The sequence below is a fragment of the Purpureocillium takamizusanense genome, chromosome 8 (genome assembly GCF_022605165.1).
Source record: "Purpureocillium takamizusanense chromosome 8, complete sequence".
NCBI classification, from domain to species: Eukaryota; Fungi; Ascomycota; class Sordariomycetes; order Hypocreales; family Ophiocordycipitaceae; genus Purpureocillium; species Purpureocillium takamizusanense.
The window spans coordinates 1,112,257-1,130,383 of NC_063075.1; the positions used below are offsets into that span (position 1 = coordinate 1,112,257).

General features: G+C 56.7%; 7 protein-coding genes across 9 annotated transcripts; 3 read left to right on the plus strand and 4 right to left on the minus strand.

Moving 5' to 3' along the window:
- Positions 1 to 5: 5 nt before the first annotated feature.
- Positions 6 to 1,964, minus strand: JDV02_008390 (uncharacterized protein). Of its 2 annotated transcripts, none has more exons than XM_047989980.1 (3): positions 1,151 to 1,964; positions 992 to 1,081; positions 6 to 937 (listed from the first exon to the last, which is right to left on the minus strand). In XM_047989980.1, exons 1-3 carry the CDS (start codon positions 1,542 to 1,544, stop codon positions 420 to 422), a joined length of 1,002 nt encoding a protein of 333 aa, XP_047845986.1. In that variant the 5' UTR covers positions 1,545 to 1,964; the 3' UTR covers positions 6 to 419. The 2 variants fall into 2 exon arrangements, with proteins under 2 accessions (XP_047845986.1, XP_047845985.1); XM_047989979.1 differs by having other exon boundaries at positions 6 to 544; positions 598 to 1,081.
- On the plus strand, positions 1,715 to 3,323 carry JDV02_008391 (uncharacterized protein). Of its 2 annotated transcripts, XM_047989982.1 has the most exons (4): positions 1,715 to 1,864; positions 1,917 to 2,012; positions 2,063 to 2,396; positions 2,447 to 3,323. In XM_047989982.1, exons 1-4 carry the CDS (start codon positions 1,786 to 1,788, stop codon positions 3,156 to 3,158), a joined length of 1,221 nt encoding a protein of 406 aa, XP_047845988.1. In that variant the 5' UTR covers positions 1,715 to 1,785; the 3' UTR covers positions 3,159 to 3,323. The 2 variants fall into 2 exon arrangements, with proteins under 2 accessions (XP_047845988.1, XP_047845987.1); XM_047989981.1 differs by having other exon boundaries at positions 2,063 to 3,323.
- On the minus strand, positions 3,021 to 6,517 carry JDV02_008392 (uncharacterized protein). Its single transcript, XM_047989983.1, has 9 exons — positions 5,440 to 6,517; positions 5,376 to 5,390; positions 5,176 to 5,331; positions 4,639 to 5,131; positions 4,306 to 4,595; positions 3,921 to 4,256; positions 3,656 to 3,871; positions 3,505 to 3,607; positions 3,021 to 3,460 (listed from the first exon to the last, which is right to left on the minus strand). The coding sequence occupies exons 1-9, from the start codon at positions 6,346 to 6,348 to the stop codon at positions 3,162 to 3,164; spliced, it is 2,817 nt and encodes a 938-aa protein (XP_047845989.1). The 5' UTR covers positions 6,349 to 6,517; the 3' UTR covers positions 3,021 to 3,161.
- A 114-nt stretch (positions 6,518 to 6,631) lies between these two features.
- JDV02_008393 (uncharacterized protein) lies at positions 6,632 to 7,641 on the plus strand. Its single transcript, XM_047989984.1, has one exon. The coding sequence runs from the start codon at positions 6,831 to 6,833 to the stop codon at positions 7,449 to 7,451; it is 621 nt and encodes a 206-aa protein (XP_047845990.1). The 5' UTR covers positions 6,632 to 6,830; the 3' UTR covers positions 7,452 to 7,641.
- On the minus strand, positions 7,401 to 9,253 carry JDV02_008394 (uncharacterized protein). Its single transcript, XM_047989985.1, has one exon. The coding sequence runs from the start codon at positions 9,131 to 9,133 to the stop codon at positions 7,571 to 7,573; it is 1,563 nt and encodes a 520-aa protein (XP_047845991.1). The 5' UTR covers positions 9,134 to 9,253; the 3' UTR covers positions 7,401 to 7,570.
- A 1,654-nt stretch (positions 9,254 to 10,907) lies between these two features.
- JDV02_008395 (uncharacterized protein) lies at positions 10,908 to 12,755 on the plus strand (the record flags this gene model as incomplete). Its single annotated transcript, XM_047989986.1, has 1 exon — positions 10,908 to 12,755. One exon carries the CDS (start codon positions 10,908 to 10,910, stop codon positions 12,753 to 12,755), a length of 1,848 nt encoding a protein of 615 aa, XP_047845992.1.
- Positions 12,756 to 13,718: 963 nt separating this feature from the next.
- On the minus strand, positions 13,719 to 15,134 carry JDV02_008396 (uncharacterized protein). Its single transcript, XM_047989987.1, has 2 exons — positions 14,059 to 15,134; positions 13,719 to 13,989 (listed from the first exon to the last, which is right to left on the minus strand). The coding sequence occupies exons 1-2, from the start codon at positions 14,569 to 14,571 to the stop codon at positions 13,933 to 13,935; spliced, it is 570 nt and encodes a 189-aa protein (XP_047845993.1). The 5' UTR covers positions 14,572 to 15,134; the 3' UTR covers positions 13,719 to 13,932.
- Positions 15,135 to 18,127: the final 2,993 nt, after the last annotated feature.

The window sequence follows — 18,127 nt, forward strand, 5'->3', positions numbered from 1 at the left end:
GCAATGCCTCTTTCTCTCAAACCTAGGTGCAATGGCATGTACGTTGCCCGTGCTCAACAGTGAAAGAAGCCATGCATGACGCACGTTTCTGGTATGGATGAGGTGCGCCACACCAGACGGCCAAGCCGTGTTTTGGCTCCGTCTCTCTCTCGACGACTACCAAGTCTCCATTGCCCATCACAGGTTCGCCACTATTCTTATGGACAGAATCATCACAATCATGCCGATCCCACAAATTGCGCACAGAAGCACGCTCATCCAGCCCAGCGCCACGGCGGCCATCCCCGTGTGCGCCTCGACGGCGCCATAACGCAGCGCCTCGAACAGCATCCCCGTAGCCGCGCATGACGTGTGCTGCCACAGCGCGGCGACGTACGCGACGGCCGTCGCCAGCGATGAACACAGCAAAGCAAAGGTACTCATCGCTCGCGACGGGAAAGGCTTGACCTCGCGGAGACTGCCGCCCGTGTCCTCCTCTTCGTGCCAGCCGGGAAAGGTAGACAGCGCAACAATGGCGGCAGCGCAAAGCAGTATCGTGATGATGCTGAACTGGTTGTAAGGGCCAATGGAATCATTCTGGGGACGGTAAGCACGTACAAGAGCACTGGAGACACCGTCTTGGTTCGGAAGAGGTGGCCCATATCAATCAGGCCGAGAGCGTCGTCGATATTCGGTCGTCCTGGCACGGACGCGCCGTTGCTGCCGCACTCCCAGTCCTCGTCGTCGAGCCTAACACAAATGGAAAAGTATCCCACCTGCACTTCACGTACCAGCTGGGCTCCTTTTGTCTCGTTCGTCGACAGCTCCAGCATCGAGCTCCCCAGTGTCGCGTTTAACATGGCCGCGTCAGGTGACGGTGCCTCAGCCGCGTACGATATAGACATGAGCCGGAAGGCCTGCATGGGTCCCGTTCTCGTACATCCCGCGAGAACCAAAGCTGAATAGTCCGTCAGTAAGCCTTTTCCGCTATTCTGGTGCGAGAATGTCATACGGAGGACAAGGACGATAACCCCGAGCAACACCATTAGGACGTGATGATAACCAATGTACGGAATGCTCCTAAAGAAAAAGCGGAACACCCCTAGGAGACCGCGATATCAGTATTCGACGAGATCTCTTTGCATGCTTGCTTGCTTGCCGCAGGCCTTACTTGTTACCACAAAAGGCTTGGCGATGCCATCGCTTGACGTCGGCGCTGCCGTGGAATCCCGATTCGAAGACCTTTCGGCTGTTCCATTGTCGCTGTCTCGACGAGTCGACCCTGGTTTCTCTTCGACAACAGCAGCTTCAGGGTTGTCATCCGCGCTGTTGGCTCCCTCGAGTCCTACGCGCGAAGCTTCAGAGCGAATCCTGCGCTCATCATTGTTCGAGTTGGAGCCAGTCGAAGCCGCTGCCGTGGTCGCGGGCTGATGGTCCAGGCTACTCGGAACAGACTCATTGGAGCGACCATGTACCGGTTGCGACTTGGCGCTGTCGGAAGCGTCGCTTTCTGCCGTGGCTCTTGGTGGAGGTTGATGGGTGCTCGGCGTCGTCGCTCGCAGCATCGTCACAACTCAACATCGCAACAATCAATCGCGATGAGACAATGAGACGCGACCCGGTCAAAGGCAGGATCTGTACCGATGCCTCTAGCGCCAATGACAGGGATGGCTGGCCGATGGCCTCACGTGGTCTTACGTGCAGCTCGCAGGCCCATCAAAACATTCAGCTCGATGACGGCCTCGGTTCGTGCAACCCTTGTGAGCCGCCGACGCCGCAAGACTTTTGGCGAAAGCATGACGGGCCATGCGTGAATCTTCCAGCGGGAGCGGGAGCGAGCGCTCATCGTACCAGGTCTACACGGCCACGGAATCGAGTGAGCAGAGTAAGCACTTAACCTCTGCGACGCCTCTCTCCCGCTGACGTCAATTGACCAGGCCAGAGTCGACCTTGGGCGTCTGTGCTTGTAGGACATCTCGCAAAAGTCAATCATCTGCGACAGATTTTTCTGGCCGCCTCGATCGTTTTGCTGAGTGAGTCTCAAGTATCCAATGCCGCATCTCGGCCATCTGACGTTTGCGAGGTCTTCTCCTCGCTGGCTGCACGACCAACCTCGGCTCGGTGAAGGAGATCTACTTGCTCTCCTTGTCCTATCAAGACGGCTCTCCGGGAGATTCGAATAGCTCCGGTGCGCTATCATCGCTGTTCTATGGCCGCACCGCCAACGCGTCCAGCCTCCGAGAGGTCAGGAGCGCCTACTTCGGGATATGCGCCACGGCAGACTATGTCTCATGGCTGTGCGATTCGAGCGCCGCCGATCTAGCAGGCGCTCTGAACGCGACCGGCCACGCCGATTCTCTCAACCTGGTGTGGACTACAGACGAGTTCCGTGCACAGGCCGTCACACCGATACTCACGTTAGAGCTGCCAGACAGTGTCCTCAAGAATGCGAATTGACAATATGCAGGTTCCTGGCCGCCGTCCTCACCTTCTTGGCCTTCACGCTTGGCATGGTGTACCCCGTGACAATCAATAGCTCGGGCAAGGTCTCGCTGCGCGTAGCCGTGACGGGCATCACCGCTGTTCCTAGTCCGAGGGCCCGCTTCGGGGCCTGGCTCCCTACCTCGCTGAAGAGGAACGCTACGACGTTTTCACTCTTCTTCATGGCACTCGCCGCGGCCTCAACATTCACTCTTGCGGCGTGGCAGCACCTCGCGGCCGCGTGCTTCACGGGATTGGCCGAAGACCTTGCCTTTGGCGCGATAGTCGGCCACACAGGCCCAGTCGCCGCGGCTTTGGCTTGGCTGAGCTTCGTCTGCGCCGCTCTCTGTACAGTCTTGCTGGGCTTGGAGAAGGGTCTTCGTTCCAAGATCTCCAAAGATGAGGTTCCCTCGATGGAGGCACCAGGCGAGAGTCGGTTCGGCGACGGCGTCGAATCGCAGCTCGGCCAGGATGCAACGCAGCTCGATCCGGAAGAACAGCCGCCGCTCAGGAATCCAGATTCCTGGCAGCAGGCGCCAAGCATCCCTCTGTATCATGTTCTTCAGTTTATGGGATATACGCCGACTGGGAGAAGAGGCGAATGGGAGACGCGACAGCAGAACACTGCGGCTTGGGTCAGGCGTGGTGAGATGTCTCATGGCTTTGCGGAAACGATAGTTGAGGGCGAAGACGAGTGATCGCTAATGGTATAACCCTTTCCTTCGTCCTCGGCCGTAACGAGAAACTAGAAGTGTGACAATTGTCCCCATCGCCAAAAGTGCGAGCCCGACGCCGACCCCAGCCTTGACCGCGGGGGCCAGGGGCTGGGAGAGCGTGGCCGCCAACGCGACAATGGTCACCAGAAGAATGATACCTACGCACGTAGACACAAAAGGTGCTCCCTTGACCCAAGTGATGGCTGACTTGGGCCACGACTTGACGCTCTCCAAGTTAAAGGCAACGAGTACAAATGGAACGGAGACACCCGCCGACACCGACACTGGCAACGTTAGCACGTTTCACAAGGCGCCCGCGAATACTTACGAATGATAGCCAGGACGAATCCCACCGGCATTTTGTCCTTGTCGTTGTAGGGGAATGCAGCAATCGGGACTGTGAAAAATGAGGTAATAAATGACAGGGGAAGCTAGATGGTCAGCTGCGATGCGAAGACGTCCAGGGTGGAGAGACGCACAAAGACTACCGTCACAACGGTGAAGAGCAGGATGACATTTCCTTGTCTTGCCGTCTCCTCAGCCTGTCGCCGTGCCAGGCTGATCTGATTGGCCACTTTTCTGTTGTATGTTGTGGCCAGACTGGCCTGTTTAGCCATATGCTCTGTTTGCCTGCGGGCGGACTGAGCCTCCGACAAGCTGGCATGCTGCTGTTTTAACTCCAAGAGCGTTCGGAGCTGCTACTGTCAGCTCGTCTCGTCTCGCGATAGTGTGTGCAGCGCGTACCGACTGTACCGCCTTGGTCGTGAGACTCTCCATGCGGTCTAAACGGGCGAGATTGGTGTTCAAAACCCGCTTCCCTCTCAAGTCCTGGCTCGTGGTGTGGTTGGGGTCATTGGTTGCGACCGTCTCCAGATGGAGAAACAGATCCTGTATGACCGTGTTCTGGTCACACAGCACAGATCGCAGGATGCCAAGCTCATCGCGAATATCCTCTATCTCTACCAGGAGATTTGTCTCTTGTTCGATGCGAATGTCCTCGGCGGAAAGGAATTCTTTTGTCAGGGCAGTCGCGTCAAGCAGCTCTCGGAACTCGCGCAGGCTTTCGGCTGTTTGGTCGCTCTGCAACTGTGAGCAGCCATCCGAGGACGTGTGTGGAGAGAGCACTTACGACTTCGCCAATAGACCGCTCCATGAAATCGAAAAAGTGAAAGTCCTCGGTGGTTCCTAGTGGATCAAACGCACCCAGGCAGAACGACGTGATGACCAAACACAGGTCGTGGGCACTCGTGATGGATGGTCGCCTGACGTCTCGTAGATAGCGAAGAATGGCCTGGTAAATGTTGAGTGGATCGCCGTCTCGCAGTTTGAAGTCATCCCACGACGTAGGGTGGGTGCCCGTTGCAGAAACGTCTAACGTCCAGGAGTCCCACCTCATCGGGCAACAAGAAATGATGGTTTCTACAACATCAGCCTTGGTCGCGTGACGGGCTGTCTTGCTTACCGTCGTCCAGCAGCCACAGCCACAACTGATCGACCATGAAGATTTTGGGCTCGACGCCGGCGTATTTTGACGTATATCGCAAAACGACCTGGTCTACATCCCTCTTGGCGGTGCTGCCTAGGTGAGTGTAAAAATACTGGTCAAGGGTGCGGCGCGCCTGCAGTGGCGGCACAGAGCCTGCCGCCGACTTGAAGTACCCTTTGAGCAACAACTCATGCAATGCACCAGGATACATGGCCATGTTTGGTGGCTGGGAAGTGCCCATCCTTCCCCTCGGGTTCGTGTCAGGTACGGTAGCTCCCGTATCTGCACGGTCTTGGTCGCGGTCGCTCTCCCTCTCCGGAAGATTAAACTTGGCAGTCTTCTTGGCGCGGCGACGAACCGGCAGCATCCGTGAAATGGATTCAGACATGGCCTTGAACCCTCCTTGTGTCTCGTAATGCAAGTAAGGAACAAAAGCCGTAACCCGTGAAGTCGAGTTATCCCGGTCCGCCTGGTCTGTTAGGTCATGACACTTGGCGGATTCGACGCACATACTGGTGTGGCGTGGAAAAGTGGCCGGTTGAAGCAGCCTTGTGTTGTCTGCATAATGTGATAATCTCCGAGGGCACGGCTCATGCCCAGATCAGACTTCATGACATCCGTGAGGCCTGTTGCTGAGCCGCCCTCGGCAAGATGTCGCCGTGCAAGGTCCTAAACTGTCAGCGGACGGTAAGAGGCTCCGCGGAAGCACACACCTCGACCCATTCTGCCTATCATCCGAGTCAGCGTTCCTCGCCACAAACGGTCTGCAATACGTACATTGTTAGCAGGCAAATGATACCACCGCACCGCGGGCTTGGCGTCAATGATGCCTTGCCGCGTCGAGTTCATGATGGCGTTGGCTCCGATGCCGTATATCATGTCGTAAACCGACGCTGTCTTATGGATGCGCTCCTCAGAGTCGCCGATGAAGAACTCGACGACGCTGATTTTGAAAGCATGGCAGGCGCTTTGCTTGTCTATGTCCTCGAGCTGCGGAGGGACACGAACGGCCGGCGCGAGCGTCCTTCGTCTGATAGGCCGTTTCCCTGGACCCGATATGTCGGGTCCGCGCAGGAGTTGCGTCGCCCTGAGGATGCGTATGATGTCGCCGCTTCGGGCGAGCCCTTCTGCTGTGTGACCGTCGTTTGTCGTGACGTCCTTGTCGGCTCCGTACTGAAGCAGCAATCGTGTCATAGGCACGCTGCCGATAACCAGGGCGCGGAGCAGGGGCGTCCATCCATAAATGTCCCTAAAGTCAACCTGGGCACCATTGTCCAAAAGGAGCTGTGCCAGGTCCAAATCATCGGCATCAGCACAGAGATAAAGCGCGGATTGCAGGGTCGACGCATTGACGGCCTCGACGTTTGCGCCGTATTCGAGCAGCAGCCTCGGAATGGCTAGCGACCGTAGGTTGGCGGTTACGGTGGCCGCCAGAGCCAAGGAGGGCCAGCCAACGCCATCGGCAGCCTCGACGTTGGCACCGCTTTCGAGCAGCAGCTGGACAACCGAGGCATGGCCGTTGATGACGGCGAGGTGCAAGGCAGCGCGGCCAGTGGTGGGCTCTTTGGCGAGGACGAGGCTGCGATGCTCGCTAAGAAGGTCCCGAACGAGCTCCAGCTCTCCATCCTGCGCGGCGTTGAGGAGAGCCGTTTCTCGGGCGCCTGGCATGGATGGGACGAGGTCCATGGCGGGTGCGGATCGCGGGTGCGGCTTGGTTTATCAACGTAGCGTGCGGGCCATGCCGTTGCGAAACTCTGTTGACGACGTAGGAGGCGGTGGTGGGCGGAGCTGCCTGTGGTCTGGCGATGTCTGCTTGCCTGGTGGTGGTGTCAAGTGGATTAGTAGCACTAACGTATGGTTCGGGGATGGGCATGAGGTGAGGCGAGTAGCGCAGCTCAATGCCCAGCAGACGCGACAAGGAAAGCGCGCCTGCCGCCCGCCTGCCTGCCTCCTGCCGCAGACGCTGCAACTCATCTCAGCCGGCAATTACCGCGGTTGAGTGCTTCATTTTCAGTACGCTATACGCGTCACTCGTTGCAATTCGATCTTCTGCCTCATTTCAATCCTTGAGACCGTCCACAATTGCGCTCGATTTGCACTCTGCGCTCTGGCTTGCACCTGGTCCAACACTTTTCTTGTCGTTGTCACGTAGCGCTGACAAACGAAACATGTCGCTCGAGCCAGATCCGCGCAACCAAGGCGGTCCTGCACCGCCCGCGTTCAGCTTCACCTTTGATCCGTCCCTGGCTCTGTACAACGTACCACTGCAGACATATCTCGACTCGCACCCCGAGTTCGACGCCATTGCCGCCGGGGCTCTCGTCTTTTCCCGCGACCCAGCCACCGGCGCTCGCCGCATCCTTCTTCTGCAGCGTGCAGCCCACGACTCCATGCCGCTGCGATGGGAGATTCCGGGCGGCGCCTGCGACCACGACGACCCCTCACTTCTACATGGACTCGCGCGCGAGCTATGGGAAGAGAGCCGCGTTGTGTTGCGCCATGTCTCCAGGCTGGTGACTCTGGGCTCTGGCGCGCGTGAACTGGGCAAGGGCTCTCAAGATGGTGCCGTCTTCTTCTCGCGCCGAGGTCTGCGCATCATCAAGTATTCTTTCTTGGTAGAGGCTGAGGAGCCTGTAGAGATCGTGTTGGATCCGAACGAACATGCGCAGTTCCTATGGGCGACGGAGGAAGAGGTCCGCGCGGGCAAGGTCGGCGACGTGAAGCTTACCATGACAACGGATCAGCAAGCAGCCACCATTCGGGAAGCTTTTCGGCTTGCTACTCAATAGCGCTCGGCAACGCAAATTTTCGACAACCTTGAGCTTCAAGAAGCCGTTCGATTAGCATGGCCGTTCAGACATCCAAGTCTTGAATTAAGATACTTCGAACAAACTCATATAGAACACATTTACGGCCCAATCCTCTTGAGCTCCTTGTCTTTGCCCGCCGCCAGCAACTTCAACACCACCTTACCCTCCCCGTTTTTAACCTTGAGACAAAGCAGCAGCTCCAGTCCCTCGAGCACAAATGCCCGGTACTCGTCTTCACCCTCTACAGTGGCCATCGGCAGTGCGGCGGGCAAAAGTCTTATGTCGGCGAGCCCATCATAGTCAACCACGGGCTTCCCGTCGCCGTCTGCCTTGATGGCCAAACCGTGCTTTCCGTCCGTCCATTTACCCACCCAGGGCTGCCAGGCCTTTCCTGGGTCTTCACCCGGCAGCGTGTATGGCGTGGCTGGCATCCCCTTGGCGAGCCACCAGGCGTGTATTTGCGGCCATTGCTTCAGGTGCGCCACTGCTTGCCCGACTTTCCATACCGCTACGGCGCCCAGCGCCGAGTTTGTCATCATCGCTACTCCAGAGTGACGCGGCGCTGGGATGTCCCTCGCATCTCTCCCGGGAGGGTCTGCGAAGCCCGTGATCGAGCACCGAAAGCCCGGTTCATTGGCGCCGCCGTGCTCGAACAAGACTTGATCTTTGCCGCCCACGAACCAGGAGAGTGCCATGCCCGAGTCCACCTCTGTCAGCATCTGTCGCGCCGTGTCGCGACGCAGGAACCCGTCGTCACCGTCGAGCGACTTCTGCACTGCCTGGACAACTCTCAGCAGGTCTGTTGGCGTCGTCCAGAGACCCGCCGCCGCCTCTTCTGGGTTCACGCGATGAGCGACCTCGCATGGTGTGTAGCCGGTGTAGTGCGCCGCCGCCGCGTTCTTTTCGCCGTCGCGCAGCCCGCCGTAGCTGGAGCGCGTCATGCCCAGCGGCTCAATGACGATTTCTCGCATGAGAGATGGAAAGTCTTTTCCTGTGACAGTCTCCAAGATTATCTGGAGCACAGTGATGCCGCCGCCAGAGTAAGAAAAGGCCTGTCCGGGCAACCCCTCCAGGCGCACGCGCACCGTGTTAACAGGCGGGCGTCCTCGAAGCACCTCCCGTGCCGACGGAACGGGTCCGTCCCCGGACGACGTGTCGTACCCTGGAAAGCCCGATGCCGACAACCCGGCAGTGTGGCTCATGAGCTGCTTGATGGTAATCTTCTCGATCATTGATTTCTGGCTCTTGGGCGAGTCTTCCGTCAGAATCTCCAGGACGTCCGCTGGGAGGAGCTCGGCGATTGTACTCTCCAACCCAAACTTGCCCTCATCAATGAGCTTCATGATGGCCATAGCGGCAACCGGCTTGGAGATGCTGCAGGCTTGGAAGACGGTCTCGGTATCGCCGCCGACCGTGGAGAAGCAACGCGCCGAGACGACGCCATCCTCGAGCACGGCGATGGACATTGTCGGGCTTCCAATCTTGGCGAGGGCCGCCGCCGTGGACGGACAGGCGGGCTGGTCGGCCCGAATAATCGATTCTAGGTCGTCTAGAAGAGTCATTGTCGTGGATGGCATGGATGTACACGATCCTCGGTCTGCCTCTGAGCGCTGGGTTGTGTCCTTGTTATAGTTGAAGGCGAGCCTCGGGCGACGTGTCATGGCCGCGTGTCGTCGATGGCCTCGCGTCCGCCGCGTATTCGAGACTCGGTATAGCCTGTCTAGGCAGGTCGCATACGCAACTATTGCGAGGCAGCCGCGTCCCACTCCATCTTAATAAGGGCATTTGATGACAAGTGTCGGTTCCTGGCGGTTCAAGACACTGGGTTCCCCGCAGTCCGATCGTAGTGCTTACGCCCCTCCCTCCCCCGAACAAGTTCACTTTACAACACTAGTTACTCACTTGACTCAACGTGAATGAAGTGATTGAATGCAGGCAAATTCACTTCTGCCAGGTACGCCTTATCTAACGCCAACACTGCCCAGAACAGCTAACAAACCAAAACGCCCACTGTTCACACCAGTTCTTCAACAGCTCCGGCGAGACGGTTCTCAGACCGGCGACGGTTAGACTCATCACCATAGTCCGCTGCATAGCAAAGTCTACGTGCCGGGCGCCTTGCTTCGCCGCCGCCAGCAGATCCCTATACGTGTCCAGCAGCTCGACGCCCGGGTTCCTCGTGATATTGGCCCCCGTGCCGGCGCTCGTATCCAACCCGAAGACCCATTCCTCGAGTCACCATCTCCAGACGCACTCGATAGTGCTCCTCGCAAAACTGCGGTTAAAGACGCCCACGACGTCCTGGACGGGTTGACGCAGTGGAAGTAGCAGTGCATCTCCAACACGGGCGTCTTAGTCGTCACGCCCGGCACATCCAGGACGAGCTGGACGACATCCTCAATGGACATCCAGTCCACCTCGTCGCCCGGGCCGATGCTCTTTGGCAGATTTCCTAAGAACAACGACCTCTCGATCACGGTCGTTGTGAACTCCTGCCTGTTCCACATGTCCCTGTGGCTCCACGGCCCCGCGACCTGGCCCACTCGGACCGTCGGTTGCCCGCGAGGTTGGACCGCCCGTACCCCATCTCCGCCAGCCTCAGGTCCGTCCGGAACTTTATCAGCGATGACCATGCCACAGATACGTGAACTGTAGTCGATGTCAACTGGTGCTATCGCGCTGCAGTCTACCGAGCCAATAAGTTCCCACCCTTTTCAGTTTGTGTTAATTATATTTCAGGTCCGTCTTCAGGAGTCTCGTGCGTTGTCCCGCCGCTTCTCTCAGCTGCCGTGTGGATTGAAGTCTAGTTGCGCAATGATGCGCAGTAATACGCACTACACCAGCCATGGAATCCAGGCTGCATGATGTTGGCAATACATTATTTTTATGTTCTAGCATGAAAGAGCAACTATACTTGGTTTCAAATTGTAGAGGTACGCACAGCTCTAGGTATAGAGGACAGTGGTAGCGTGGCTGAGATGTGGTAGCTAATCTTGTAGTCTACGATCGATCTCCAGCGACGGTTGAACAGGCACACTACCTTCCTATTCATGGCTTTTGTGACTTTGCGCTACGGGTTCAAATCGGTAGTTTTGCGTAGCCGAAAAATTCTCCATGGATCTGCGTTTGGCAGCCGTGCGTGGAACTGAACAGGTGCCGGAACGCGACGCCAGCTGGCCGCAGCTGTCGCCCGATCCCCGCTGAGAAACATCTGTCCTGTTGCCCAGTGCCTCCATTCAGCACAAGTGCCTGAACAGCAGGCTCACAGAGACTGGCAGTTCTTCTACACGTGACTTGCTGCCCAGTTTCCGCACACTTCAAAACGCGTTCACATCAGGCATCTATGTCTGCCAGCACGCCCGCACGTTGCACCTCACCTAATCCCATCATCGTTCCAGCCGAGACGCTGAGGCCGTCGTCTTCACCATCGTGTCCATGGCGACAAGCTCTTACCCTCGAGGGCCATTGGCTCAGATTGCCAGAGACCATGAGGAGCTCCTCTGCACCATCCACAACCTGCATCGGCTTGGGGTTGACATCGACGCCTTCCCTGAGATCATCGTCGTCGGGGATCGGAGCTCTGGTAAGAGCTCCATCCTTCACGCCTTCTCCGGCATCGACTTTCCCGCAACGGGAGTCGAGTTTACAAACTCTGTTCTCGAGCTCTCCCTCCGCACGAGCACCGAGGCAAGCATCACCGTCGAGGTGAAAGAAAAGGGCTCGAATACATTCGTGCCGCTTGCAGGAATGACTAGCCGCCAAACAAACTCTCAGGCGGTAAACGAGATCTTTGGCCAGGTCAAACTCTTCATGGAGCGGCAGAGGCTGGCTGGCGCTGCCCCAGTAACGGCTCTGCAGGTCAACGTTGGCGCTCCCCATTTTGGGCACATCGGTTTCGTCGACCTGCCTGGGTTGAATTCCCTTCCGAACTCCGATAGAGGCTCTTTCACGAACAGTGCTGCTTCGATTGCAAAGGAATACATGTGCAAGAGGAACGCTATCATACTCATCGCCGTGCCTGCCGACAGCACCCACAAGCGCGAGACGGCCCTAAAGCTGTGCAAGCTCATTGATCCGAACGGAGAGCGGACCCTGGCGATTGTTACCAAGGCCGATCTCATTCCAATCGACTCTCCGCACAACGAGCAGATTTTCAAGATCTTTCACGACGGCCAAAACGGATTTCTCGCGACGGAGAAGTGGCACGTTCTCCCGAGTCCGCCGAGACATGGCATCTACACACACGGCGTGGAGGCACAATCCGCGCCTCAGCCTCAGATGCCCACCGCACAGATCGAGAAACACTTGCCTCAAATTTCAGACTACGATCAAGGTTTTGCAAGTCTCATTCCGAAGTTGAGCGTCTTGTATGCCGGTCGGCTGCATGCCAATCTGCCGAACCTCCTTGCGAAGGGGGCCTCCATCCTCAAGTGCAAGAGAAGTGACTTGGAGCAACTCCAAAAGTCACTCAGCACAGACGCAGAGAAGACTCACTACCTGTGCGGAATCGCCAACGACTTCCGCACCATCGCACAAGCAGCCACGAAAGGCGAATACGATCACGGCTATTTCCGCGACGACAGCGGTGTCCCTCCCGTCCCCGACACGCGAAGACTGCGAGACATCATCCGCACACTGAGCCGGGCATTCGTTCATGTCATGAAAACCAATGGGGCACATTGCAACGTCAAATGCGATCAAGCCTCGGTCACTCAGCCGTCGGAGCCTGACGAGCTTCACGAGTCAATGGTGCCTTGGGTCAATATGTTTCAAGTCGAGTCTCCCAAAATGGTATCACTGTCTGATATCAAGCCCGAGTTTGTATCAGCATCCTCCGTCAGCCAAGTACCAGGCTCTGTCAGTCACAGACTCAGTCTGGATCTATTTCGCGACCAGTCCTGCAAGTGGTATGCCATCGCAAGGCGCCACATCGACTTGGTTGCGGACGCTGTCAGGACTTTCGTGACAGCGGCACTCGGGCACGTCTTTGGTGCCAATACGTCCGGTTTCGACACCATGATGATAGAGCTTGTTCTGCCTTTCTTCAATCGGATTGCACTCGAGCTCTCGGAGAAGCTGAGCGAGCTGCTGTGGCATTACCGACATGGAGACATGATCTGCGCCGATGACGACTTTCGAGCGCGATTGGTCCAAAGACAGTCTCTTCGCCCTGTCGAGAGCCGTGGTGTAGAATCAGATCGGGGCGAGAATGGCATCCTGGAGGCTGTGGAGATGATGGCGGTATACTACGAGGTCAGTCATCACTCCCACGAATGTGCCTGACAAATTCCGCTAATCATGTCTTTAGATGGCAATGCATACTTTTGTCGACAATGTTATAGTACTGGCAGTCGAAAAATGTCTCGTGTCGAAGATTCCATCCATGGTGCATACATTTATCGCGAGCAACCTCGACTCCGACGCAGTCTCCCGACTTCTCGGACAGCCGGCGACGCTCGAATTAAACATATCGGGCCTGAACACAGAGATTGAAGCTCTTCAAGTCGCACTGTCAATATGCGAGAAGCACAAACTGAAAGCCCCAATCAGTGAGAACTGTCTTTTTCCTTTCGTTGTTAGACTCATTTGTGTCCTGCTAACGTTCTCTTCTTTTTTGGTAGCTTTTCCTCCTCTATGCCCAGAGCAGCAATCGTCAAAGGCGGATCTGTCAACTCCAGCGAAACGCTCAGATAGTCTCTCTCAGCGGTCAAACTCAACTATGACTGGACTTTCAAGCGACGATTCCATTCCGTGGTTGTCTGGAGGTAGGTGTTTGAGCTGAAAAAGGTGATGAGGCCATGACTAACGTATATGTTCAACTCTTAGTCTGTACAGCCACGGCTTCAGTCCGTGATGAATCAGTCCTTCAGCCAACTTTTTCGGAGAAACTGTGCCTCGCCGAGCATGAACCTGCGCACAATGGGTTCACCGCTAGGTTCCATAATATTTGCTTCATGTCTACATATCAAGGATTGTCTCCTGAAGAACTCCGGATGGCGGATTACATGCGCGGCGTACAGCACAGGGTTCATAGCAAGCCTCGAGGTCATGCATGAGTGGCAATGCTTAGCACTATGACGAGAAATTCTTGTATCATGCAATAGGATGCACTGAGCGAGACCGATGGATAGATTGTACATGTTCTCTAAAGCATTAGACGGGCCAGTACAACACCACATAGAAACAATCACGGGAGCTGTGATCAAGGAACTTGAAGATAGTCAGGGGAACATTATCATTTTCCTCCTAATATGTGATTAAATGAAAATCTAAGTACAAGACGAGGAGCCAAGAAGAGAAGAAGTAGCTCGCGCCTGTATTGAACAGGGCTGCTGCACCGGTCCACCGTCCGCGGACGACCAGGAGAGACGACCACGAATTAAGCTCCAGCACAAGCACACCAGGCCTTTGTTCACCCGGCCTCTGCGGCGAGGACAAGCTTCCGATTAGGCTCCGGCGCTTACAGCAAGCGGGTGAGGGAGCACTGGACGTTCAGGTCCAGGTTGATGAGGCCGGTCTGCGGGAGTTGTTCAGTCAGTGGAATTGCTCTACTATACCGGCTCGAGTTTTGTGGCATTGGCCTTACCTGCTTGACATCGTCGTGCGAGCAGCAGTAGACGTCGCCACCGGAGCAGCTCTGGCCCAGAGCACCGGGCAGGATGTTGCCGAGGGAGAGGAGGCCGCCGTTGCCCTGGCCCTGGCACACGACAGTCTGGTGGCTCTGGCAGACGTTGCCGACCTTGTTGTTGCTGGGCTCCTTGTGCTCAGGCTTGTGCTCGTGGGAAGGCTCCTTGTGGCAGCTCTTGCACTCGGTGGGAGCGGCGATGGCGGTGGCAGCAAGGGCCAGGATAGCGACAAAGAACTTCATTTTGAAAGTTGTTGGGGGTGGATTAGGTCGTTGAAGGAACGAAAGTGATGCTGTTGAGCGAAAGAAGGCGCTGGAGATGCTTGAGACTGGATGCTTGAGTGGATGAGGAGAGAAGAAGATGGGATCTGAGAGGGATCGAGGGCTCCTTTTATATCCATCTGGACGTTCGTTGAGGCCCCCCAAAGCAACCCGAGCGAAGACCAGAGGTGAGTCCCTCGACAGGGCCGCCATGGCTCGGATCCCCTCCCCACCCTGCCACTACAACTACGGACGACACCTTGACGGCGCCGAGGAAGGGGGGAGATTTGCTGTCTCGCCGAGGAGAGCAGAAGCCCGGGACGCTCTCCTCGTGTCGACGTCCGCGGAGCTGCGAGGGTAAGACACAAGCTGCATCGTGAGAGATTAGGCCAGGGACCGGGGGGGAGGTAGGGCAGCGGACGATCGCCCTGCGTTTTGGGAGCCGGTGCGGCGTCCCTGTGGCACGCCCGGGGCGAACGGCCGGATGGCCGGCCGGCGACGTGAGGTTGGTCGCTGGACGGAGTGTGGGGGAGATGGAAGGGAAGGGAGGGGCGTCAGGCCAATCCGGCAGGCTGAGCGAGGGAGAGGCGCGAGGCGGGAGCTGACAGCGGCGGGCGGCGTGTGGTGGGGGAGGAAGCGATAGGTTGGGTTCTCGCAAGGGAGGAGGGCAGGTAGAGAGAGTGTGTGAGGACCGGCGATGGTCCGCGCGTGGGAAAAGGACTAGGGCCAGGGGTAAGGCGCGGCAGAGACAAGGGGCGCAAAAGAAAGTACCTACGTAACTACTAGGTATACTACATACGGGTTGCGACGCTGGCTGGGCGCTGCGGCCGGGAGTTGTCTCTGATGGAGGGAGGGGCGAAAAAAGCAATGTTGGTTGAGCGAGCCAAGGGGGCGGGGACATGGAGGTGCGTAAAGCGGATAACCATGTATGTATGTATGTACGAAGTACAAATGCACGATGCAGAAAGCTGCATGGCAGGCGCCAGGCCTCACTCATCATGCCATTCAGGCGACGATTACCCCGGGACGTGGGTACGGTAGGTAGTAGTAGTTATCTGCCGATGCCTGCCTGCTGCTGGTAGCTGTGTGACTTATGCATACACGATACTGTCTGACAGTAGTATGTGGTTTGCCGACTCGATGCATGGCATTCAGGTTGTAAGTAGTATATGCGAGTTCCGCCGGGGGGTTCGCAGTTGAGAGCCGACTCCCAACTGGTGATGATCATCTGCGCCTGCTGTCCCTCACTCCCAGACACAGCTGGACCGTGCCGGGTGTAAGTGAGTGACATCCCTGGGTGAGGCTGCGCACATGGATGATACGATACGATGCGACTCAACAGGGAGTCGGCGTGTGATTGACGTGCAGGTCATGTTGGCAGGCAATGCATTACCGCTGGGGCTGTTCAAATGAGAATGGGCCATATTTGCGAGCGAGACCGCACAGCATGACGACAATTTGCGAATTGTTGCCTCGTAGTAACTTCGTACTTGGTGTGAGTGAGGTAGGTTCAATTCGTAGTTGAGTTGTTGAGCTGTTCTCCCTGGGCCGCAATCCTTCTTGCGATCAGACACCTTGGCGCGCGGGCAATTTGCGAGGCGCTCTTGCTTTTTTTTCTTGTTCCTCTTTGCGCTACTAAGAACTAACTAACGTTAGTAACTCGTCATCACGATTATCGTCAACGTGCACTCGGTCGTTCGCTCCCTTCCTCGCCGAGCCGCCGCACAGCCCACATGCCCATAGTAGCGCAGGTGTTTATTTCCTTTCTCTTCTCTTTTGTTGAGCGCAGGGCTAACTTACCTACCAAGCTATTTACTCATCTATTATTATGCATCCTCCCTTGCTGCACCTCCTTCACCCCCACTGCGCGTCGCCACTCGGCTGGGCCTCTTCCGACCAAAGAAGAAGCAACTCCCAGGATTCAGGATCAAATGCAGTTCAGTCATAAAGCCCCCTCCACTCCAACAATGGGGAAAACCCGGACATGCTAATCTTTTGCCGGTCTTGCTTTCTTTGCTTTTCCCCCTCTCGACCGACAATAGTAGTAGCTCTCGGCAGTGCTGTCATCTGTCGGTGAGGGGTGAAGAGAACCGCTCCTACGTACCAGTAGCTAGTATATTCTTGCTAGTAGTACTACTACTTTGGCACCAAAGAAAAAAAAAAGTGGCAAGACAAGAGACAGACAATTGTCCAGTGTCTCACAAGGTTCGGCGGGTCGCGGACCCTCGCGCGGGCGAGCGCTCCTCCACAACTCCTCCGTCCGGCAGGGGAACAATGACAGACACGCTTGACAGGTAGTACACCCGTCCGTCGCCCGCGCGCAATTGAGACCACACGAGAAAAAAAGTGTTTCGGTACAACGAACGCCAGCCAGCACGGTGAGACAGTGGCCCGCCGATAGTTTGCAGCGCGTCTCATCAACGGGGCAGTGATCAGCACACTTTCAAAGGGGGCAGAGAGAGCAAGGACGACAAGTGCCGGTGGGTTCTACAACTGTGCGGCCAGTTGCTGTTGTTTACGAGTGTTTTCAGCAACGACGATCATGACGTTTTGCTATGAAGCAGTCGGTGCGGCTTAGGCAGACGCCGCCAACAGCAGCGGCCGCCTGGCGGCAAGGCGGCGGCAAGGCGTCTTTTGCGTGGCGGCGGATCGTCGTCGCCGTCGTTATTGTTGTTGTTGTTAGTCGTCCATCGTCGCGGGGGGGGATGAATCCCGGGCGCCGAGCGGAGACAAAAAGGCCCTAAAGACACCGAAACCAACTACGAAGTAAGTTAGTACCTATCAGAAAGTCGTTGGGAAATATATGACAGCCAAACACACACCAACATTAACCTGCGCCGGCCGCTTACATGTATTACTACAATGTGCCACTCACTCAATGTTGTCTAGGACCTGCAGGTGCAGGCTAGACCCCCTGCGTGCCCCGACACGCGCGGAGTTAGTTAGTAGGCCCAGCAGGTTCCCCCAAGAAGAAAAGGTCTGATCGCGGCTGGCGCCAGGTCCCATGTCCCCTCGCTCGTCTCTGGGCCGGCCGTGCCCGCGCCGCCGCCGCCGCCACCGCCCCCCCGCGATGTGTGCTTGATGGTGGCTGCGAGACATGCGGCTGGTCGGTGGCCGCCCGACGACGGGTAGGTACGTGCTCGGTACTGTCCTGTACAAAGGAAGCTCGAGGTAAATAGTAACTTGGGACGTGCAAAAGGAGGCAGCATTAGGAGGCACATGGGCTCCATCGTGCGTTTTGATACGATGGCGGCTCGCATCGTGCGTGAAGCGGCAGACATGCATGCTTCCTTCCTACATCAACATATGTATGTACGATTCAATATCACAAACCCACAGTCGCGGTCCCCCCAACTCAGCAACCGCATGTAAGTCAATCGGGCACGATTCGGGATCGCACTGATCGCCCGATCCATCATGCAACATAACCAACCTGTAGAAACACATATGTTATCCAATGCGCACATACACAGCGCGCGCACACACGCTCGGCAGTTGGTTTTATCCCCATCTTGAATCGTTGGGTATCAATCCAGCCACTTTTCCCTCTCCCCGGTCGATGTCGATGCCGACAAACACGAGAGACGCGCCGCCGCGATGACCGGCACAAAGAGAGACACAGTCGCGCGCAGCAGTCTTGTAATCAACGCTATAACGCCAGCCGCGGCTGGTACTTTTCGGCCCGTCTCTGACAGCTTAATAAGGCTACTAATTTGTTGGTACCTACTTAGTACCTAGTTAGTTATTACTTACTGCCTTTTAGTACCTT

Excerpts from the sequence above, each read along its gene's own strand:
- JDV02_008394 (XM_047989985.1), bottom strand. The coding sequence starts at position 9,133 with ATGACACGTCGCCCGAGGCTCGCCTTCAACTATAACAAGGACACAACC.
- JDV02_008396 (XM_047989987.1), bottom strand. The coding sequence starts at position 14,571 with ATGGCGGCCCTGTCGAGGGACTCACCTCTGGTCTTCGCTCGGGTTGCT. Across the intron at positions 13,990-14,058 it reads CGCACGACGATGTCAAGCAG|ACCGGCCTCATCAACCTGGA; the intron begins GTAAGGCCAATG and ends CAACTCCCGCAG.
- JDV02_008390 (XM_047989979.1), bottom strand. The coding sequence starts at position 1,544 with ATGCTGCGAGCGACGACGCCGAGCACCCATCAACCTCCACCAAGAGCC. Across the intron at positions 1,082-1,150 it reads CAAGCCTTTTGTGGTAACAA|GGGTGTTCCGCTTTTTCTTT; the intron begins GTAAGGCCTGCG and ends GCGGTCTCCTAG. Across the intron at positions 545-597 it reads ACGGTGTCTCCAGTGCTCTT|CATCATCACGATACTGCTTT; the intron begins GTACGTGCTTAC and ends CAACCAGTTCAG.
- JDV02_008391 (XM_047989982.1), top strand. The coding sequence starts at position 1,786 with ATGCGTGAATCTTCCAGCGGGAGCGGGAGCGAGCGCTCATCGTACCAG. Across the intron at positions 2,013-2,062 it reads CGCCTCGATCGTTTTGCTGA|GTCTTCTCCTCGCTGGCTGC; the intron begins GTGAGTCTCAAG and ends GACGTTTGCGAG. Across the intron at positions 2,397-2,446 it reads GCCGTCACACCGATACTCAC|GTTCCTGGCCGCCGTCCTCA; the intron begins GTTAGAGCTGCC and ends GACAATATGCAG.
- JDV02_008393 (XM_047989984.1), top strand. The coding sequence starts at position 6,831 with ATGTCGCTCGAGCCAGATCCGCGCAACCAAGGCGGTCCTGCACCGCCC.
- JDV02_008392 (XM_047989983.1), bottom strand. The coding sequence starts at position 6,348 with ATGGACCTCGTCCCATCCATGCCAGGCGCCCGAGAAACGGCTCTCCTC. Across the intron at positions 5,132-5,175 it reads CACTTTTCCACGCCACACCA|GCGGACCGGGATAACTCGAC; the intron begins GTATGTGCGTCG and ends CTAACAGACCAG. Across the intron at positions 3,461-3,504 it reads ATTCGTCCTGGCTATCATTC|TGTCGGTGTCGGCGGGTGTC; the intron begins GTAAGTATTCGC and ends TAACGTTGCCAG.